The sequence below is a fragment of the Dermacentor andersoni genome, chromosome 8 (assembly GCF_023375885.2).
Source record: "Dermacentor andersoni chromosome 8, qqDerAnde1_hic_scaffold, whole genome shotgun sequence".
Taxonomy (NCBI): domain Eukaryota; kingdom Metazoa; phylum Arthropoda; class Arachnida; order Ixodida; family Ixodidae; genus Dermacentor; species Dermacentor andersoni.
The window spans coordinates 1,140,517-1,162,047 of NC_092821.1; the positions used below are offsets into that span (position 1 = coordinate 1,140,517).

Below are 21,531 nucleotides of genomic sequence, written 5' to 3' on the forward strand. Positions count from 1 at the left end.
TCAACCCTCATTGGTCGTTCGCTTATCATGTTCGACAGAGAACATGATGAGGCAAGTTTAATGAAGAGAGAGAGAGTTACGGCACTGGAACCCACGACCATTCCTGTTAATCAAGTTGCAGTTAATTAGCCACATTTAATTAAGATAAAGTTAATTAAGGTACTAAAACCCTTGACTTTCGGTAATTAACACATTTCGTGGTAATTAAGCTGAATTAGGGCTAATTTAGCAAAGCTGTTGCAAAACCACCACTACATTTGCTGAGGGGTGTATGCAGGGGTGTATGCATTTATGGTGTGCATTCGCTCGGTTACGTGGTATAATGCTGCAGCTGAGGCAAGCCGATGTTCAACGCAAGAATGGCTGCTTTCATCATCATCAGCCTGGTTATGCCCACTGCAGGGCAAAGGCCTCTCCCATACTTCTCCAACTACCCCGGTCATGTACTAATTGTAGCCATGTTGACCCTCCAAACTTCCTAATCTCATCCGCCCACCTAACTTTCTGCCGCCCTCTGCTACGCTTTCCTTCCCTTGGAATCCATTCCGTAACTCTTAATGACCATCGGTTATCTTCCCTCCTCATTACGTGTCCTGCCCATGCCCATTTCTTTTTCTTGATTTCAACTAAGATATTAACTCGCGTTTGTTCCCTCACCCAATCCCCCGCAGGGGCGTCTGCGTCAGCAGGCGTTTGGTGTGTTGCGACACCACGGACCCGAGCACACGAGGGTTGGACCCTCCCGCGTGTAGTCGTGCGCGGCTTAGCCGTGTCCGGGGAAAAGGGGATCCTGGGAGTTGAGTCAATGCCGGGTGCTTGGACCTTTACGGCCCCCCAGCGGCGGCAACACACTCCTTTGGCCTCTGCTTCGCGTAGACGGCACCTCCGGCCTGACCCGACCGAGGGAAATCGGCAGTCGCCTTTTCCTGTCCTCCCCTATATCTTTCACTTTCCTGTCTCCTTTCTCACAACTCTCCTGTCTCCTCATCTCTTCTTGCATTTTCCCTTTTTTCCTGGGTGGCTAGGGTTAACCTCGTGTGGTGAGCTGTCCTGAGTTCAGCCATATTTGGTTATAGTTGCGCTGTACAGCTGGCGTGGGCAGGACTTGCTTACAAGTTCCTCTCCCGTCCCCTTGTAGGGCTCCATGGTGGGTGGCTGGCACCGCGGCCGAATTATACATTTTTCCCATGGCACCTCCTCTCTCCAAACCAGATCGCCCTCAGAAAAGAGGGCGGACCGATGTCACTGCTGATTTTTTCCAAACAACCAAAGAAGTCTTCCCTAAGTATCACGTGATACACAGTGAAATGCCAGAAAAACCGGCTAGAAAGATATCTCCGTTCTCAGTTGCAAGATGTCTGGAAGAAGCCATAGGCACTAGCTATAAAGTAACAAAGCTTGCTAGCGGTGACCTACTGCTAGAAATCCAAAGCAAAGCTCAAGTGTGCAAACTTGCTAATATCTTGTCGTTTGAAGACATCCCCATCTCAATTTCAACCCACAGATCGCTGAACACAGTGCGTGGGGTGATTTCTGAAATTGACTTTTTGGATCTCTCCGAAGAAGAAATGTTAAATGGTCTTTCCGAACAAAATGTGAGCAATGTTCAGAGAATTAAGATAAGAAAAGACAACAAAGAGTTACCTACCAAGCACCTAATTTTGACTTTCACCTGCTGCACACTTCCAGAGACAATTGAAGTTGGGTATACGAAAGTTGCAGTTCGCCCATACATACCGAACCCTCGACGTTGCTTTAACTGTCAGAGATTTGGCCACGGCTCCCAGAGTTGCCGTGGGCGCAAAACGTGCGCGAAATGCGCATCGAAAGACCATACTTCCGAAATATGCGAAGCAGCACCTTGCTGTGCGAACTGTGAAGGAGACCATGCTGCATACTCCAGATCTTGTCCCTCATGGAAGAGAGAAAAAGAAATCATTACATTGAAAACAATTGAGGACATTTCATTCAAAGAGGCTAGAAACCGCACCCTAGTTAAAAACAAGTTTTCACTCAAACCGAACATGAACTTCGCCGATGTGGTGCGACAGGGCGATCCACCACACCGGCCTCCGGCACCTACCCAGACCACACATAGTGAGGCTGGGACGGAGCCATCCTCGCCCCCGGTGGTTGCAGCTCACGCTGCTCCACCAGCCGCAAAGCAGGCTATGCCGTCCCTCGAGTTGGCAAGCCTCAAGGCCTCTTCCCACGAGGGGAGGTCTGAAAAAAGTGCCGACGTGCAGTCTGCACGACCCTCCAGCGCCTCTGATGAGGTGATGGAGACGAGCCAGGGTGGTTCCGTGCCGTCAACGTCGCAGGGACGGCAGAACTCCTTAAATACTGCGTATAAAGAAAACCCCCGAATCACGGGGTGAAAACCAATTAAACGTATCCCGACCCCACACACATAAATTAATATGGCGTTCCTAATACACTGGAATTGCAGAGGACTCCTAAATAATATTAGTGATATAAAAGAGATCATAAATTCTTTCTCTCCTGTAGCAATGTGCCTACAGGAAACGAACTTAGGTCCCCAGCATACAATTGTACTGAAGAAATATAAAGTTTTTCACCGTGACCGAGAGCAGGCAAACAGGCTCTCAGGAGGGGTAGCCATCATTGTACAAAGTGGCATTGCAGCTCGTGAAGTAAAAATAAAAAACTAAATTTGAAGCTGTGGCAGCCACTTTGCTCTCTTACAAAACGATTACTGTGTGCTCTGTGTATTTAGAACCACACCTAAAAATAACCCTTCATGAGGACCTGTTCCAACAATTACCAGAACCCTATGTGGTAGTTGGGGATTTTAATGCGCATTCCGCTTTTTGGGGAAGCGAGAAAACAGACGTAAGAGGCCAAATTATAGAAGATTTTATTTTGAGCAATAATGTTTGTTTGTTGAATTCTGGCAAATCAACATACTGCTCCCCAAGCTCAGGAAAGATGAGCTGTATCGATTTATCTTTTAGTTCACCTTGTATTTTTAACGATTTTAAATGGGACGTCATAGATAACCTATATGGAAGTGATCATCTACCAGTCATAATCACTCTTCCATCCTCACCTGCAATCATTCCAAACAAACCACGACGATGGAAGCTCCAAGCAGCTGACTGGACACTGTTTAGAGAAAAGGCCAATCTAGATGAAGTCTTTTCTGAAGACCTTAGTGTCGATGATCTAAATGAAAAATTCACAACCTGTATTTTAGCCGCTGCCCGTTTAGCTATTCCCCAGACTTCAGGAGTGGTGAGACAAAATCACAAGGTGTGGTGGACTCGGGAATGCAAAGAAGCAAAGCGAAAACAAAATAAAGCCTGGGGTGTCCTTCGCCGATATCCAACTCAGGACAACCTCCTAATCTTTAAAAAGGCACGAGCTAAAGCACGATACGTCCGCCGTAATGCCGAAAAGACGTCATGGCAAGCATACGTTTCATCAATAAATAGCACAGTCACATCAAAAAAAATGTGGGAGCAGGTACGTAAGCTCCATGGTAGCTACTCCCCATTTACAATTCCTCTCGTGACAACCCCTGGCATCCAAACAAGTATAGAGGAACAGGCCAACATATTAGGAGAACATTTCGCTGCAGTCTCTAGTTCTTTACACTACACTTATTCATTTTTAAAACATAAAAACGTGTCTGGAAAGCAAAGGCTTCCGATTAGTGGCAGCATAAATGAGCCGTATAATAGTTTAATCACTCATCAAGAAATCACTAGAGTACTGTCTGCAGGGAAACAAACTGCACCAGGGCCTGATGAAATTCACTATGAAATGCTGGCACATCTTTCCGAATCCGCTATAAATGTACTTCTGCATTTTTTTAACAAGATACTGTTACAAGGGAAAATACCGGAGGCCTGGAAAAAAGCTATTATTGTACCCTTTTTGAAAACCGGAAAGCCACCGACATCTCCCGGTAGTTACAGGCCAATAGCCCTTACCAGCTGTCTGGCGAAATCTTTCGAAAGCATTCTGAATATTAGATTGACGTTTATTTTAGACTCCCGTGAACTACTTGACATCCATCAATGTGGTTTTAAAAAAACGTGCTCTACAACTGATCACCTCATTTGACTTGAAAACAGAATCCGAGAGGCATTCATCCATAGATAACACTGCCTTGCCGTTTTCTTCGATCTAGACAAGGCTTATGATACTACTTGGAGGTATGGCATTCTCCACGGCCTAGCAGACCTGGGCATTCGCGGCAGGATGTTAAATTGCCTGCGTGACTTTTTGTCCAACCGTTCCTTCTATGTGCGCCTCGGTTCAACTCTCTCAAGGAAGTTCAGTCAGGAAAATGGGGTACCACAAGGGTGTATCTTAAGCACTACCCTCTGTATTGTAAAAATGAACTCCCTAGCACAAATAATTCCGAAATCCATTATGTATTCAGTTTATGTTGATGATCTCCAGATTGCTTGCACATCATCAAACATAGCAACATGTGAGAGGCAACTACAGTTAACAATAAACAAACTATCAGCATGGGCAGATAAAAATGGATTCCAGTTTTCCCCACAGAAAACAGTAGCTGTTATGTTCTCGCTGAAACGAGGTTTACAGCCTGATCCCACCTTACACCTTAATGAAACCCAACTCCCAGTAAAAAACGAGCACAAATTCCTTGGCATTACTTTTGACAAAAAGCTCACTTTCCTACCCCACATAAACACTTTGAAAAACAAGGCCTCTAGAGCACTGAACATACTTAAAGTCCTTTCACGGAAACGCTGGGGCTCTGATAGGGCATGCCTTTTACAAATATACCGCTCCGTCATACGGCCGTCCTTGGACTATGGGTGTATAGTGTATGGGTCTGCCAGATCATCTTATTTGCAACGATTGGACCCAGTACACAATTTAGCTTTACGCTTGTCAACTGGTGCCTACAGGACGTCGCCAATAACCAGTTTGTATGTAGAAACTAACGAACCCCCTCTTGCCGACAGAAGAAGCATGCTGACATGCTCATATGTTCTAAAAATCCGTTCCTTGCCAAAACATATATGTTACCCAATAGTTAACAAATGCCCATCTAGAATATTATTTACAAACAAACCCCAGGCTATCAGACCACTCCTTCTCCGTTTTGAAGAGAAATTACAAGAGTTAGATGTAACTGACACACTGCCTAATATTGCCCAGAAACCCAAACCACTGCCACCATGGTACTGCTTGCCTTCTGTTTCTGACTTCGCATTAACACGATTTCAGAAAAAACTAACGCCGCAGGAACATATATTACAAGAATATTTAGCACTAAAAGAAAAATATGCGGAATATACAGCATTTTATACCGATGGTTCGAAAGCTGCACACTATGTGGGATGTGCTGTGATACAGGATAGCTGGGAAAAAATCGTATGGCTGCCACAATGTGCATCGATTCTCACGGCAGAGGATCATGCAATTTCCATGGCTGTGGAAAGAATAATACATGAAAACATTGAAAACAGCATCATTTATACAGACTCACTAAGCATACTTGCAGCCCTTCAGCCTAGGAATGCAGTTCTGCCAATAATCGGTGACATCCTACACAACACAGCAGGAGCCACGAGGCGGGGACAAAACATCAAATTTTGTTGGGTGCAGAGCCACGTAGGAATCTGTGGAAATGAGAAAGCAGACGAGAGTGCAGCTAAAGCTCGAAATAAGGAAATAAAAAACATAAGAATTCCTTACAGAGATTGCATGAAATTAGTGTGCCATAAACTGAAAGAAAAATGGCAGTCCGCATGGAACAATCAAACGAACAATAAGCTACGCCTTGTAAAACCCATCATAGAAGAGTGGAAGTCATGTTCACACCAAGAACGTTTTATTGAAGTTGTCTTATGTCGCCTCCGCATTGGCCACACACACACTACCCATAACTACTTGCTGACAAAAAAAGACAAGCCAGTTTGTGAGAAATGCGGAGACGAACTTACAGTGACCCACATTTTACTCTCCTGCAGACAACTTGAGACATTGAGAAAAAAATATTTTACGCCATTTTACAGCGAACGTATTCCTTTCCATCCTTCACTGATTATAAGTGAAGATGCGCTGGTTGGGACAATTCATGTATTTAGCTTTTTAAAAGAAGCCGGTTTTCTTGAAAAATTGTAAAGCGTGACCTTGTTCTCTTTTACATCCAGTGACACACCTCCTCCACCTTCTCATGTCTGAGAAGAAGGCTGAGGTGTTTATTTAATTTGTTGGAATCCTCGGGGTCCTCTATCAGAAAAGGACCTTCTGAGGTTACCCAGCTTTTTCCTACATTATGCCTTGTGATTGGCGCATGATAGCCTTAGTTGCTTATGCGCCATTAAACTCAACATCAACATCAACTTCCCTCACCCAATCTGCTCTTTTCTTATCCCTTAACGTTACACCTATCATTCTTCTTTCCATAGCTTCTACTTAAATTGAGGATGACGCAACGAGCTATGGAAACGAGCTGCTTTAGATATACGCTATAAATATTTGGCAGACTCTGACATCCACTTAATGTAGTGTTGCACAAATAATTGAAACACCAGACGCTGACGTGTGCTGAGCTGCATTGTTGTTTTTGCGGCATCCTCAAGGTTGCGTTTGTGCTCCTCGAATTCGGCCCGAGTCAGCAGCTTCATCTTGTGGGCAGGGCATTTCAGCAAGGAGTTTTAACATGCCAACTTATTGGGTATCGTTGCAGCACGAAGTGGAGACTGGTGATTCTCGAGCAGCCAGAGTGGGCCAAGATGCACTTTGTTGTTTTCATAATGCGTAGTGTTTTAAGATTTTAAAATGGCAATGAGAAACCGAAATAAAATCAAGCTGGTGAGTGATGCCAGAGTCCAATTCTGCTAGAGCAAAATATGACGCTCACTTTGCGTCGTTTGCAGGTGGCTACGGCGGCACGTTTGGGTTATTGTTTATACAAAGCTTGCAGTACGCTTCCAACAGTAGCATGCCACTTACACTGAAACAGAAAGTGCTTGTTGCAATAGGATTGGTGGGCATAGCTGTGAATGCAGTGCACAACGAACTGGGAGGAGATGTGCTGGTACCAGAATCGGAAACTGAGTGCCCGCTGGTGATTTCACGTGACAAGGGTAAGCAGGTATTGCGGTGAAGGCTGTATTATGGTGGTGGCTTACTGCGCTCAGTCATGCGCCTCTGCCAAGATTCTCTGCCAAGTGTTTTGCTCTGAAGGTACCACTATTTTTTCTGCGGTTGTAGGGGAGGAGCTGCTGCTGTTGCCGGAGCCTGTGTTTACGCTGTCAGCTGATGGTGCGCCTGCGACGTGCGTCGTGGGCTCAGCATCGGGGCGGATCTTCCTGGGGGGCCGTGACGGCTGCCTCTACGAGATCGTCTACTCTGCTGGCAGCAGCTGGTTTGGGTCGCGCTGCCGCAAGGTGAACCACTCGAGCAGCACCCTGGCCTACCTGCTGCCCGCTTTCCTCAGCCTGCCCTTTGGCGAGGAGGACCCCATCGTGCAGGTGGGCTGCTGGCTACTCCAAGCAATTCCTCTACTTGTCATGCATAATTATACTGCCAACAAGTGAACAATTTTTGTAGCTCAGGTTTTGTGATCGTAAGCTCTGCCGTGAAGCCACACCTCAAGGCAAGGTTCTCCACCATTCAAAGTATCTCCTAGGGAACCCCACTTCCTCCCCACCCTTGCGTGCTGAAGCTCCCTTCTCTCTACTTTCACGGTCGCCCATTCTCCTACTTTTTACAGGCCGCCATTTCGTGTTTAGTACTTGGCGAATAGTGCACGTGGCACCGGCAAACTCGTGCGTCATCCGTTCTCGCGGCGCTCCCTCAGCCTGCACTATATAGCAGTGAGCCAAATCACTGTTGGGATTTTCGGCTCGGTCGCGTTTGCTCCATTGCCGATGCAAGGGCTTCTCCGTGTGCGCTGTCATCCGCTACCATGCAAGTGCTAGCTGCGGAGTGATCCAATTCACATCAGATATCATGCGATTGATTCGTCCGCGATAATGTGCGGCATGTGAATCCAGCTTTGTCAGCATCGCCGAAGAATGGGGGAACAGAGCCGTTGGCCGACATAGGCAAGTTGTGCAACCGTCAACGGAGACTGCTTTATTTATTTATTCAGCACCTGCGTCACCTTGGAAGGCATTACAGCAGGGGGGTGCGTACATATCTACATCCATTGTCACTCATTTCAACATACAAAGTGTGGTAAAAGCTTTCATTACATTGTATACCTACAATATTTCACGGGAGAGTATTCCACTCCCTCATGGTCCTATAAAAATATTCATAATGCAAGGTGTCTTCCTTAAAAAGAAATTCATGAAGTTTCAAAGCATGGTCCCTTCTACGCAAGATATACGGCGGTAATGTAATATATTTGTTCCTGTCAATGCCTGTTTTAGAATGGTAAACACTGAAAAAATTTGATTCTGAGGCCATTTCTTCTGTCCTTTAGATCCTGCCAATGAAGTCTGTGCTTGCTTTCGGTGATACTGAAGTTTTTGTTGTAATTGTGGAGAATGAATTGAACCACTCTATTCCGAATTTTTTTTCAAGCGATTCGACTAACTGACACCAGGGTTCGCACGAGTGCTTGAAAACCTTGAAAACCCTTGAATTTGAAAATGTGATTTTCAAGGCCTTGAATACCTTGAAATATTTAGTGGTGCCAGAAAAACCCTTGAATTCCGTGATGATAGTCATTGGCGCCGCTCAGCGATTGCCCGTTGATCAACTGGCCACATTGAAAGCGAGGGTTGCCTCCCGATCCAAGCCAAGAAAATCCAGTCCAGTTCGGGCGTTCGTCCTCCATGTTTTGTTTATTTTGTTCGCTGCGATCGCGCACTTTATATAGTTGCCGTCCTCATACCGCTTGCTAATCGCCTTCCGTTGGCTTATTCAGAGCACGTGTACTGCAGCACGCGCTGGACGTGGACGTAATTGTGTGTGCCCGCAATGCCCAGGAAGTGCAATTTCCAGCGATCGCGGCTTAGCCATGACGAGTACAAGGACTGGATTGCGCCGGACACCACAAGTTCGCATCGTGCTAGATGCAGACCGTGCGGAAAAGTGTTTTGACATCTCGTCGATGGGAGAGTCTGCGCTGAAGAGCCACAAGAGGAGTTCGAAACACAGCACGAGCATGAAGAATGCAGCAGGTAGCTCCATGTTGAACTACGTGACATTGCGCGAGTGTGGCGAATCCGTTCGTGTGGTCGAAACGCAGTCCTCGATATTGAATGCCGCAAGCAAGGCTCACGATTTAGTGACAGAAGCCAAAATATTGTGGGCTTTGAAAGTTGTCACGTGTCATTACCCGCACAGCTCATCCGCCCACACAAGCGATCTGTTCAAGAGAATGTTTCCCGATAGCGAAGTGGCGAAGGTCTTCACATGTGGAGAGAAAAAGTGCGCATGCCTGGCATGTCATGGTCTCGGGCCATTCTTTCTATCATCCATTCATTGGGCAATATATAAGTGTGACTATTGCGTTGTTCTGTGTGATGTATCCGTAAATGATTACCTCCATCAGAAGCAGATGGATATACACGTCAGGTACTGGGATGCATCTCAAAAAATAACAACAAGGTACTTCACATCCGTTTTTATGGGCCACGCGACGGCAGATGGCATCGAGGATAAATTGTTGATGGCACTGGAGCCATTACCACTTGTTAAGATCCTACAAGTGTCCATGGATGGACCGAATGTCAACTTGAAATTTTTCAGAAGCTTTCAGGAGCACCTGCAAAAAAACTATCAAATAGTACAGTAGAACCTCGTTAATTCGAAGTCCGTTGGACCGTGAAAAATCATCGAATTAACTGGGTTTTCGAATTATCAAAAATGGACTAAAAACGAAAAACAAACGTATGAAATGTGGCTGTATCAACACTGCACCTTTATTTCGCCTGAAAAACGGCCACTTTAAGTATGTCATCGATGTGTGACTGCTTGGCGTGGTAGTTAGCCGCACCGTCGGCTGCGTCCTCCAGTCTGTTTACAGTGCCGATGCCTCCTTTACTAGATGCCCGCTGCGTTGCTCGCTTTCCCATTGTAGCGGCGTTTCCCTTAGTTCAGCATAAATAACCTGAGGCGGCGCTCGTTGCCTTTTTAATTTCCGGTGGATGTGGCAGCAGCGGCTGAATGCTTCCGCCAGCGCGTTATATGCGCGGGCGTCTGTTAAAGGGCTGTTTATAGTTCGACGTAACGCTCGCGCGCGTGCACGCTACGTCACGTCGGCGAAAACGTCACCTCTATAGTCGGGCGCGCCGGCGCAGCCAACGTAACCGGCGGCTTCCGACGCGCCCCAACGGGCCCGGCGCCGATATGGCTCCTGAGCCATTCGCGCGTCGAAGTCGGCGCAACTCTCGCACCCCAATGCATTGCGCGCGAAGAAAAAGGCGCCAACACAACTCCGCAGGCGGCTTTTGCGGACGGCGCGCGACTTGGCGAACGTTCTGCGCATGTTCCGAAGATAGCAGCCGAAGGTGCGCGTGTTCAAGTATAGAGGGGATAGCATCTCCGCTGGCGCAGCGCAACCGACGTAGCGTGACTGACCGCGAACGACGCTCGCCCGTGCGCCAATAACGTCGGACTATAAACGTAGCGAGCGTTATCACGGACCTCCGAGATGGTGAGAGATGCCATGGTAATCTGCCGCAGCAAGTGATATAAGTTGCAGGCGTTCGCCATGAGAGGCGCTCGTTGCCTTTTCGCGGAGACGAGAAAAGGGAGAGGGCACGGAACCGAGTTTACCGGACAACGCGGCAGGCATCTAGTAAAGGAGCTATTGACAGTGTGCAGCAATTCAGTTAGTGCCGCTACACTCCACATAACTGCGCACAACGTTCGCCGGAAACAGAAAGTTGACTTAAAGTGCCGCCTGGCTGCCACTCCGGCAACTATACTGGCCTCAGAGACTGGCACACTAACTTTTTTTGTTGCGGATCACGGAGGCCATGGTTTAAACTGACGTATTATCCGGATATGGGCACGCTGGCTGTTCAAATTATCCGGCAAAATTTGCATGCAAACTGTTGGGACCGCCGAAAACCTTCGAATTACGCGGGATTTCGGATAAACCGAGTTCGAATTAACGAGGTTTTACTGTACAATGCCGAGATTTAGGCACTTGCGGTCTGCACGTTGTGCACGTCTACAGGGCGGGTCTAACTGCCAGCAAGTGGGGAGTGGACATTCCCCCGCGAGGCGAGAGGACTTCATAGCGGTGACTGGTCAGACTAATTTCCCCTTAAGTACGTCGCCCATCACTGGGTTGAAAACGTTCCAGTAGTTGAACGAGCCCTTTCACTGTGGCCTGGTGTGAGAATTTACATTGAGTCTGCAAAAAAGAAAGAAGTGAACCAGCCAAAATGTGTCTCCTTTCAAAACTTGCTCAGTTTCTCCAGTGACCCACTAGTCCCAGCAAAACTTAACTTTGCCCTTGGGATTGCACTAGTTCTGAAACCTTTCCTGATGGACTATCAGGCAGACCAACCACTTGTGTTTTTTCTGGCAAGGGACCTCGAAAGAATTGTCAGGAAGCTTCTCACAAAGTTTGTGAAGTGTTCAGTTCTCTCTGCGTCAGTTGGGACTATAGGCCTGTTGAAAATCAACATTAAAGACGTGAACAGTCACACACCACTTGAGAAAGTGGACATTGGTTATGCAGCTGAACAAATTTTGAAGAATTCCAAGGTCAGTGCAAAAGATGCGTTTGCATTTAAAATGGAATGCAAGCAGTTCCTTGTTACTGTGTGTAAAAAGGTTCTTGAGAAGAGTGCTTTAATATTCCCTTTGGTTAGAGGCCTTTCCTCACTGGATCCCCGTCAAATGTCAAGCCAGACCCGTCAAGCCAGACCAGTGCCTAGCAGGGCTCGAGAATGTTTTGAATGCCCTCATCGCTGCAAAAAGGTTGAGCGTTGACCAACGGGACTCTGTTCTCTTTGAGTACGCCGAAATGCTGCAGATGGAGGAGCACAAGCTGCGATTGTTTGAAAAGAGCTCTGACAGGCTAGACATTTTTGTCTTAGAACTCCTAAAGTTCAATTCATCCTACGCTGAGCTCTGGACAGTAGTCCAACTTTTGCTTGTGCTCAGCCACGGCCAGGCAACTGTGGAAAGAGGATTTAGTGTCAACCGGCAGGTCTGTGTGGAAAGCCTGAAAAGTCTGTCATATGTCTCACAACGCGTTATATGTGACGCTGTTGATAAGGCAGGTGGCATCCTTAACATTCCTATAACAAAGGAGTTGAGGACCTCTGTTTCAGCTGCAAGGCATCGTTATCATGCATATCTGGAGGTGCAGAAGAAGGAGCAACTTGAAGAAACAACGGAGTCAAAGAGGCGCCTTGTTGTGGAAGAAATTGATACCTCAAACCGAAAGAAAGCAAGACTTGAAGCAACCGTTGCTGATCTGACAGCTTCAGCAGACAACTTGGCTGAGAAAGCAGAAGACATGCGACGTCATGCAGATTGTGAAGTCAAATTGCCTTAGGAAAACGGCAAAAAGCAAGACGGAAGAACTTCTAAACATCAAGCAAGAAATAATCACAAAGCTTCAGGAGCTTTCATGAACGCTTGTTACGACCTGTCTTAGTTTACTATTAAACTAGTCTAGTCTGTAAGTGTGTCTTTTTCTTAGTGTTCAATAAATTTGTTGCAGTATGTTTTTAAAAAGTTGTTTTTCTATAAAGGGTACTAAATTGAGTATTCAAATGAGTCCTTGAAAAAAACTTTTGGGGGCCTTGAAAGTCCTTAAAAACCCTTGAATTTGTGCCTTCAAAGCCTTTACGAACCCTGTGACACGTATAAGAATCCCAGTAAATACACGCCTAGTCAAGTACCAAACGTACGTGAGTGAAATACAGCCATTCTTTCAACTTACTAGGTAATTGGCCAAACTTCTGACATAGAAAGCCCAACTTTTGTGCCGCCTTCCTTCTTACCTCCTGTACATGCCTGTCCCACCTTAAATCCGAGGTACACAAAACTCCTCTAAGTATTTGTATTCCGTAACCCTTTGCAAAGGTCTGAGCAGTGTGGTATGCTGTTACTTTCGCAGTTTATATGCAGGCTTTTTTCTTTCTTCCCCAGCTGTTGTAATTGGAAGTGCAGATTATAAGCGATGGCAGGTTACAGTCGCCGACGGTTTATTCGGACCTCATGGAGACTGCGGAAATGTCCGAATAAACAGGTGTCTAAAAAAGCAGATTAAGAAAAAAAAAATGAATCCTTTATTTCCACGCCTTATTTGGGCTCTGCAGTAGGCTTGAAGAAATCTGAATGTGCCGTTGCACGCTGTTCCGTTTACGCGCAATCAGATAAGCCTGAATCTCGGAGAGGGTCGTACGGTCACTATAGGCGGCTGAAAGCACAGTCAGTGGGCGCGTTAAGTTAGCGCGCTCCGAACTCGAAAGGAGCACGCTCGAGTGCGCGCAAGTGCGATGCCTTCGGAGCTTAACTTAACGGCCATTTTCGCCCACTGTTTTCGGGTGCACGAACGCGTCGTCTGGCGAATGTTATGTTGCTTCCGCATCCGCTATCGCGCTTCGCACGCTTTTCTAAATTGGCCCCACCGACTGTACTCCTGCAGTTCTTGTTACACGAGGCAGAGGTAGAAGAACTTGACGCGCCCCCTCTAGCCACCATAGACGCGCGGCGGCGGGGGCAGCAGCAGCGGCTTACGTATGCGATGCGCCAAGCTCAAAGCGTGCCAACACGTTTCCGATCTCGCCTGAGAGCAGCTTCAGACGCATGGCTGCGTGGCGGCGGCAGGAACGAGTGGGCTAGGAGAAAGGACTTGCATCAGTAGAAAGAGTAGGAAACACGTCATCTTTCCGGAAGCCGTAGCAGGCGCGCGCTCTCGCGCACCGTTTCCAGGTTGGGGCGCGTAGAGCGCGCTCTGCAATCACGCACTGGAAGTCGCTTTTTAGCCGTTAAGTTTAAAATAGCGCACTCTGCTGGCTAGAGCGCGCTCGAGCGCCTTAATTTAACGCGCCCACTGTTTGTGCACGCTCAGCATGCGACGGCAGTGTAGCACATGGTGCGTCATCTTCCGACTCGGAGACAATCGTCCGGCGGTGCAGCAGAAACCTGACGAATGATCTCGCCGTCGTTGAGTTCTGCGCATGTCAGTACTGCAGTGTCAGCACCTGTGAAACTGTCAAATGAGACAGTGTCCGGAATCGCAATGCAACCACTGCGCAGGTCTCGGCAGAACATTTTCCGACAAATCTTAGGCCTCCCGGCACCCGCTTGCCGGCATTCCCCAGCGAAGTCTGCGCGGGCACTGTCGGCGCCATTAGACACTTGACGCGATGTTTCCGTACGCCGCGTTGGATCACGGAAACCTCGACACAGCACACAAAGCAAACACCACCGTGCCGACACCAGTCGCACAAATGAAAAATGTGGCCTGCTCACACCGTCGTGCGCGAAGAAACAAATCAGCTGCTGGATTGTCTTGACATGGCTTACTAAGCTGAAACCGGAACTGCTGTAGAGCCACTCTATCGAACCAGGCAGAAACGATGATGATGAGTGGGGATTTCCAGTAGCGCCACTTCGTGGGGCAGCAAGGAGGCTCTGTTCAAAACAAAAATGGCGTTCAGCAAGCCGAACTATGCCCCGGTCATAGTCGGTGCATGATGCTCTCGATCGAGTTGGCTCAAGGAGTGTCCGAAAAATCAGACGAGAGGTTGCAACGTGTCCGAACTTTCAGCAGTTGTTATACATTATGGTCTATGGGGAGAATGGCGGTGCCGGGAAGCTGACCGAATAGTCGGGCATGTCCGAATTTTTGGAGTCCGGAAAATCGGTCGGCGACTGTATATGCTTCAATATACTGTACATACTGTATTCTGTGACACTTGCCCTTTTCCACTTGTGGTATGCCTCACCGCAATACTTTGTGTATGCTTCACCATGTAACGTTGCTGTGTCGAGGTGAAGTTGACGTTTGGGAAACTTAATCATGCTATGCGTCCTGTTTTCCAAGCTTCAAAACCATTGGTGAACATTACAAAGGTGGAGTCGGCACCATTGCAAACAGTAATGAATTGTTTTAATGATAAACACGACACCGAACAATGAGGAGCTTGGTAGCAAACGTCGAAGTGGTGGTGGCTACGGCTGCCAGCATATCTGCATGCAAGAGCACCGGTTCGAGGCAGTGCGATAATCAAAATGACGGTGGTAGTGGCTTTGATTAATGCCGTTTTGGACGTGTGGTCGTGGCAAAATGTAGCGAAAAATGGGTGGTGCGTCCAAAATTGTGCCTCCGAAATTTCAGATGTTCTTTTAAATATTGACTATGAAGTCTGTGGCAGTGCCGTGACGGCGTCCAAATTATTGGGCATGTCACGCATTGTCGCCACGCAAAGTTATAAAGGATCAGTGGTTACTACGCTTTTATCAGGAGATCACGGTTCGACGGCACTTTGTTTGCGCTCCTAATGGTAACAGCACAAACAAAACAATGACGGAGTGAAAGGACACAGGACGAGCGCTGTTTACGTGTTGCCAATTGCTGATAACGTTTCGTGGAGACATTCTATTTTTTGAACATCGCATTTTGTACACCTGAAGCGACATACAGTGAAATCTCCATATGACGAACTACAGGGGACCATGGTAAATTGTTTGTTATTCTGAAAGGTTGTTATAGTTTACCATAATTAACCATTTTGCTCTTAACCCATCAGCTCACCACTTGTCATTGTATGAGTTATCCATTAAAATGTTGCTGTTGACTTTTGGCTCGCGCTCTTGCTATTTCCTATAGCATGGGTTCTAAAAGTGGGTTCCGTGGAACCCAGTTGGTCTGCAGGCCCCTCCTTGGGGTTCCGCGAGCCACTGATAAATATTCCCTGGTCCCGCACTTGCCAAGTTACTAAGATGGCAAATACGAGTGCGATCACCCGTGCCCGAGTGTCATCACCCGTGCCCGAGTGTCAAATAGCACGTTACAGTACGTGAATGAAGTATGCGAACCATGCAATAATTCCGCCAGCAGTTTGTAGCCAGCCAGCCTCCGAAAACGGGCAGTGTGCCTAAGCTTTTGCACTTGAATCTCGAAGGCTGTAACTTACCCTCGTGCGCATCTCTCCCACTTGGATCGGTGCTGCTAGCGTGCACGCCTAAATATACACCAAAGGAAAGAAATAGGCATGGAGCAGCACAGCACATTTGGTTCTTACGGTAGCTGAGCAAGCGCCACAAATGTGCGACTCAAAAGAGCAAAAACGGTGTCAGCATCCAACCAAAACGGAACAGCAGATTCCACATTGTCGTAGTCATCAGCGGAAATGGTATGTGACGCTTGAATGACACAAATGCCGGAGCGCTTCATGCCTAATTGTGCCTTTGAACTCTTTATTATTGCGTATATCATTGGGCACAACACCGCGTTGGCGACTGGTGACATGTCTTCATAAATGCATAGTCGTCACCCATGATCACGTCAATAGCCACCGTGGTTTCGTCCACAGTGGTTGCAACAAACAATAGTTTTGTTTTTACTCTATGCATGCGTCGACCGCGTGCCTTCAAAAATGCATAGTCACCCTCCATGATCACGTCGACAGTCACCGCAGTTTCGTCCTCAGTTGTTGCAGCAAACAGTAGTTCGATCTTGTCTTGGTGTGTGTGTTGGCTGCCTGCCTTCACAACTGCAAGGTCACTGTCAACAGCGCCTGCGGTTTCATTTGCAAGTTTCGCCCGTGGTTTCGTTCGCCAACAATGATTTGTTGGTGGCCAACTCACTGGCCAAAAAACAATCTGGATCTGTGCGTGCTAGTGAATACAGTCAACGACCGATTTTTCGGACCCTCTAGGGGACGTAAAAACGTCCGAAAATTCAGGCAGTCGGAAAAAATGAATGCATGCAAAAAACGCACCTTTTTTTTTCTTCTCGGATCTAGAGGTAAAGGGCGAAGTACCACGCTTCCGAAACCCTGCCAAAGCATCAATGAACGTGCTATAAAAAGAGGCATTGAAAAACTCGGTATGCAGCCGACTGCCGGTTTATTATGTACACGTGCATCGTCGGGCAGCCAGTGTTATTGCTGCAGTGGCTTGAAAAACTTGTTGATTGTTGTTTGGACGGCGTTCTGGTTGCATGCGATCATATTCGCCTCGATCCGAGCAAGGGTCATGTCAGCACTGTACACTGATGAAAGAGTCAACAGTGCTTGCGTCAACTCGGCGCTTGTAGGCGGCGCAGGCATTGGCTCCTCATTTTCAACATCGGAGTCTTCTGAATCCCCCACAACCTGACGGACTATTTTCTCGTCAGTCAGTTCTGCGCAGAAGCTGAGCTCGTTTTCAGCGTCAACAAACTGTTCAAAAGTTATTTCCGTGGGTACGGTACTGCTTTCCACGCTTCGATGCCATCGGTGAGGACGACGAAGACGAAGAGGGGGCCATCGAAGGCAAGCGAAATCCTCAAGTTGCGAACAGTGCAGTTCACTGACGAGCCTCGAAGCACCTAGGCCTAGCGTCGCAGAGCACACTTGACACAACAGCACAACCACACACCACGCTAGCCAAAACGTGGCTTGCGCAAATAAACGAAATAGCGCCGCTCCGGAAACTCCGCCGGAGGCGGAAGTGCGGCCATTTGCGGCGATCATGGCGGCAATGAACATAGCTAGCGTGGCCACACCAAATCGGTGTGTGACGGCTAGATTCGGCTAGTTGTGGTTCAAAGCGGTAATATGCTTTGGCTGCAAGTCGATTTCCTTCGCAAGGGCGCTGTGCTTGGAGCCAAAGGACCTTCCGTCGCGTCAAAAAGTCCGGCGGGGGGTTCGAGCGTCGAAACTTCAGATGTCATACATTGATTCTATGGGGCTCGTGGCGGTGCCGCGAAGACGTCTGAAATATCAGGCATATCCGAAAATTTGGCCGTCCGAAAATTCAATCGTTGCCTGTAGCATGTCTCAGATGAAGACGCACGCCGTGGCTGCACTGCGAAGGAAGTCACGAGGCCTTCCCCACTGTAAGTGCTAATCAGTCACGAGATGATGAGAACTGCATCTTCCACACTGCACTTTTTGGGCAAGTTGGTTCATCTTGAAACATGGGTAACAGCGCAAACAGACGGCCACAAGAAGGGAGACACCTGCCAACCCTCCCGATTCGCCCGGGAGACTCCTGATTTTTTACTGAACTTTCCGATTGTATGATCAATGTCATATATCTCCCGAAAAGTGGTCTCTGTTCGCGCAAGAGTGGTTTTTGCGAAACCGGCACTGTGAAATCTAAAGCCACATCGTAATTGTCAGCATCACCAACAACGGCTGCACTAGCACCGTCGGTATCATCGACTACGCAGCCGAGTACGGTGCCTGGTAAGCCAACCAAAGGCAAAGCCGATGTAGCTCTTGCATTTCATGCAGGTCTTCCTCCATGGTGCAGGTTGTTGCTGCTGCTTGTGTGTATGATTAGTGTTGGCTAGGCCGTGTGTACGCGGTGCATCGTGTAAAGTTACAATCCTCGTGTGCTTGATGCCATAGGGCTATCAAAGGCCAAGAACAGGTATTTGCAGAAGTTTTTGCGATCCTATACTTCTAAATTTCCATGCTTTTTGGCATCAAGAAAAGGAGAACCCTATTCATTTTGTACAACGTGTAGATGCGACGTCAGCACGCGGTGGCAAAGGCGACTTGAAACTGCATGTTCCCACGACGCACCTCTGAGCAGCAAGACAACATAGTGAACTTTCTCCGGAACAACTGCGACGACAGTGTCATACGTCTGGAGTGCCTGTTTACAAGATTCCTCGTCGAATACAACCTACCCCTTAGTGTCAGCAACCACGTTGGGCCTCTTCTACCGAAAATGTTTCAGAAATGCGACGAGGCAAAGCATTATGGATGTCAACGCAACTCTGAAACGCAACTTGGAAGAGTGCGGAGATGGCCAACCTGAAATTTATTTCACAGGCATCGCTCTCGAGTCTTCATTTTTTTATTCAAAGTTTCGATCAGCTGCTACCCCGAGGAGGAAATAACTTTATTGTGTCCTGAGGAACCCCTCCCCACCCACTCTTGGTTTAGTGGCTGGCAGGGGTTGCGGGCCGCACCCACGTTGGGACGGGAAGCCCGTGAGCCTCCGCCCTTTCGTGAGCCCTCTGGACGGCCCGGAGCTGGGTCTGGTGGTCGTCGCTTTGCAGGGGGTCCACCCAGTCTTCTTCTTTAGTGAACACTGTGCCGCTCACCGCGGAGCATTGCCAGAGCATGTGCGCTAGCGAGCAGTACGATTTGCCACAGTCCGGACATTGCGGCTCTACTTCTGGTGAATAACGGCTCAGTCTGCCTCTCGAGGGGAACGACCCTGTCTGAAGCATTCTGAATATCGATGACTGTGGTCTAGTGAGTTTAGCGTGGGGGAGTGGGAAGGTCCTCCTTGATAGCTGATAGTGTGTTGTTATTTCGTTGAAGGTGAGCAGCGGGTCTCGGTGCTCCCCTCCCTCCCCGCCACTTTGCTTGCCACGATCGGCGCGGTGCGAGAGTCCTCGCGCGCGTCCGTGCGCCAGTTCGTTGGCGTTGGGAAATTCGGGGTGCACGTCGGCCCCCATGAGGGCTGGAAACCATTTGACGATGTGCTGACCCGCGGCTCCCTCGCTGCCGAGGATGGCCGCCGCTTCCCGGGATATCGAGCCCGAGGCGAATGCTCTTGCCGCCGAGATTCCAATGAATCTGCTGAAGACGCTTTAGATGCTCTCAGAGCTGAGTTTGCCACACTACAGGCATACAGTCCTCAAGAGCACATCCTGAATGAAGAAAGGTGGGACGTGCAGTGGTCTATGGTTGGAAAAATGAGAAACATTGATGGAAAACAGGTTTCGATGAGTTGCTGAGGTGATGCTCGATTTACTCGTGATACTGCGTAGCAAGGCAGTGTGTGAGAGGATTTTAGCACGGCACGAAAAACTAGGGACTGCATTCCGCTCATCAATGTGCAACACAACCCCCCAACACCTGGGGCTAGTGAAGGGGTTTTGAGCAAAGCTACTCGGACAAATTTGTGAAGTGAGCAAAGTCTGCTACTACGAGGTCCCTTCAAAAGGACTCGTCCAACACTGCCTGAAAGTTCGACCCCCCCCCCCCCCCCCCCCCCCGGTCCCAACAGAAGTTGAAACAGTGAATTCAACACCCCCCGTTGGCGTGAAGGGTGATAGCATGCCAACAACGCAAGTGTAATACAGCCAAGCATGCGTAACAAAATGCCTACAATTATTTTCTTTTTCTTTGCAATCAGAACCCCCCTGACAGCCGCATCCAGAAGATCTAATTCAGCATCAAAGAGAGCAAGGGAAGGGGTGCTAAAGGCACTTTCTACCTAATTTTCTAATGTGGTAGGCTTTTAAACTGATGCGCACGGTCTTGTCACGGTTCTTACCTAAAATCGTTGTCTCTTTCAACCGGGCCACACGATCCGTACACTTGCTAACATGCGCAACTAAATGTGCGTATTTATCATCTAGTTTTTTTAGTTTTTGAGCGTGTTCCCCTAAACGCTGACCAGTTTCACCGGCGTAAACCTTCCCACTTGACATGGGAATGCAATACACCATTCCAGTGAAACATTTAAGAAACGGCGGGTGGTGGTTCTTCTGCAACGCCAGGCAACGTGGATACGTTGCCTGGCGTTGCAGAAGCGTAACAGTGCTTGTGTGTACGTGTCTCCCTTCTTGTGGTCTTGTGGTCGTATGTTTGCGATGTTACCCATATGTTCCACACTGCTCTTCCGCAAAATCGAAACGGGATTTGCCAATTCATTCAGTAAATAAAGCGTGTTGATGTAGTAAGCATTTGTTTGTTGTTTTCTGTATACCCTCGATAATTTTACATTCTGTTAATTTGGACATTTTGTTTTCGGTTCTGTGAAATTCGAAATGATGAGGTTTTACAGTACTTAAAGTAGAGTAGGCACTAATTCCAAGACTTCTTGTGATGAAAGATTATAACTCTCCCCATGCAATATGCACTGAAACTTGCGATTGATTCTCGGCATGCCTTGGTTGCTATGCTGTCTTGTATTGGCTCATGACATTGGCACCCAGTTTGCACCACGTGGGTTGCATATTGCCACTAAATAGCCTGTCGACCACCAGCGTTGGCCTCAAACATGTTTTAGTAAGATCTTGATGAGGGCTAGTTGGTTCATACTTAGAACTGAGGTGAAACAGCGCGAAAAAGACGAGGACACAAGGAAACAAATACCACAGACAAGCACTGACTGCCAACTATAAGTTTATTTGAAAATCACCGGACATTTATACCTTCTTCAGCATAGGCATGCGCACATCAGTCGCAAAAACATCTGCAAATCATCATTTTAATCTTTCTTCCAAAAATGTGATTTCTTTTCCCGACAAGGCAAGAGAGGGAGTGCTTACACATTTATCGCCTTCCTTTCTTATATGAAAGGCCTCTACTGTTTCCCTTTCCTTCTTACTCTTTCCTTTCCCTATGAATTTAGTCTTTTCAAATATGGGGGTGCATTGACACTTGTTACAGTGTCCAGCTAAAT

At 47.8% G+C, this 21,531-nt stretch overlaps 2 protein-coding genes and 1 pseudogene across 3 annotated transcripts in view; 2 read left to right on the top strand and 1 right to left on the bottom strand.

The window, feature by feature from the left end:
* The window catches only part of LOC140219763 (uncharacterized), a 29,387-nt gene extending 27,225 nt beyond the window's left edge, over positions 1-2,162 (bottom strand). For both annotated transcript variants that reach the window (XR_011895932.1, XM_072289581.1), the window contains exon 1: positions 1,738-2,162. Coding sequence is in view for 1 of the 2 variants with exons in the window: in XM_072289581.1 (XP_072145682.1) it covers positions 1,738-1,889 (152 nt within the window). In the remaining variant the exon portion in view is untranslated. The remainder of the gene's footprint in view (positions 1-1,737) is intronic.
* Nup154 (nuclear pore complex protein Nup154) overlaps positions 1-21,531 on the top strand; it is a 308,861-nt gene that overhangs the window by 52,508 nt on the left and 234,822 nt on the right. Inside the window, exon 3 of the mRNA XM_050174549.3 lies at positions 7,228-7,487. Coding sequence (XP_050030506.2) covers positions 7,228-7,487 — 260 coding nt within the window. The remainder of the gene's footprint in view (positions 1-7,227; positions 7,488-21,531) is intronic.
* On the top strand, positions 8,987-12,569 carry LOC140219928 (uncharacterized; annotated as a pseudogene).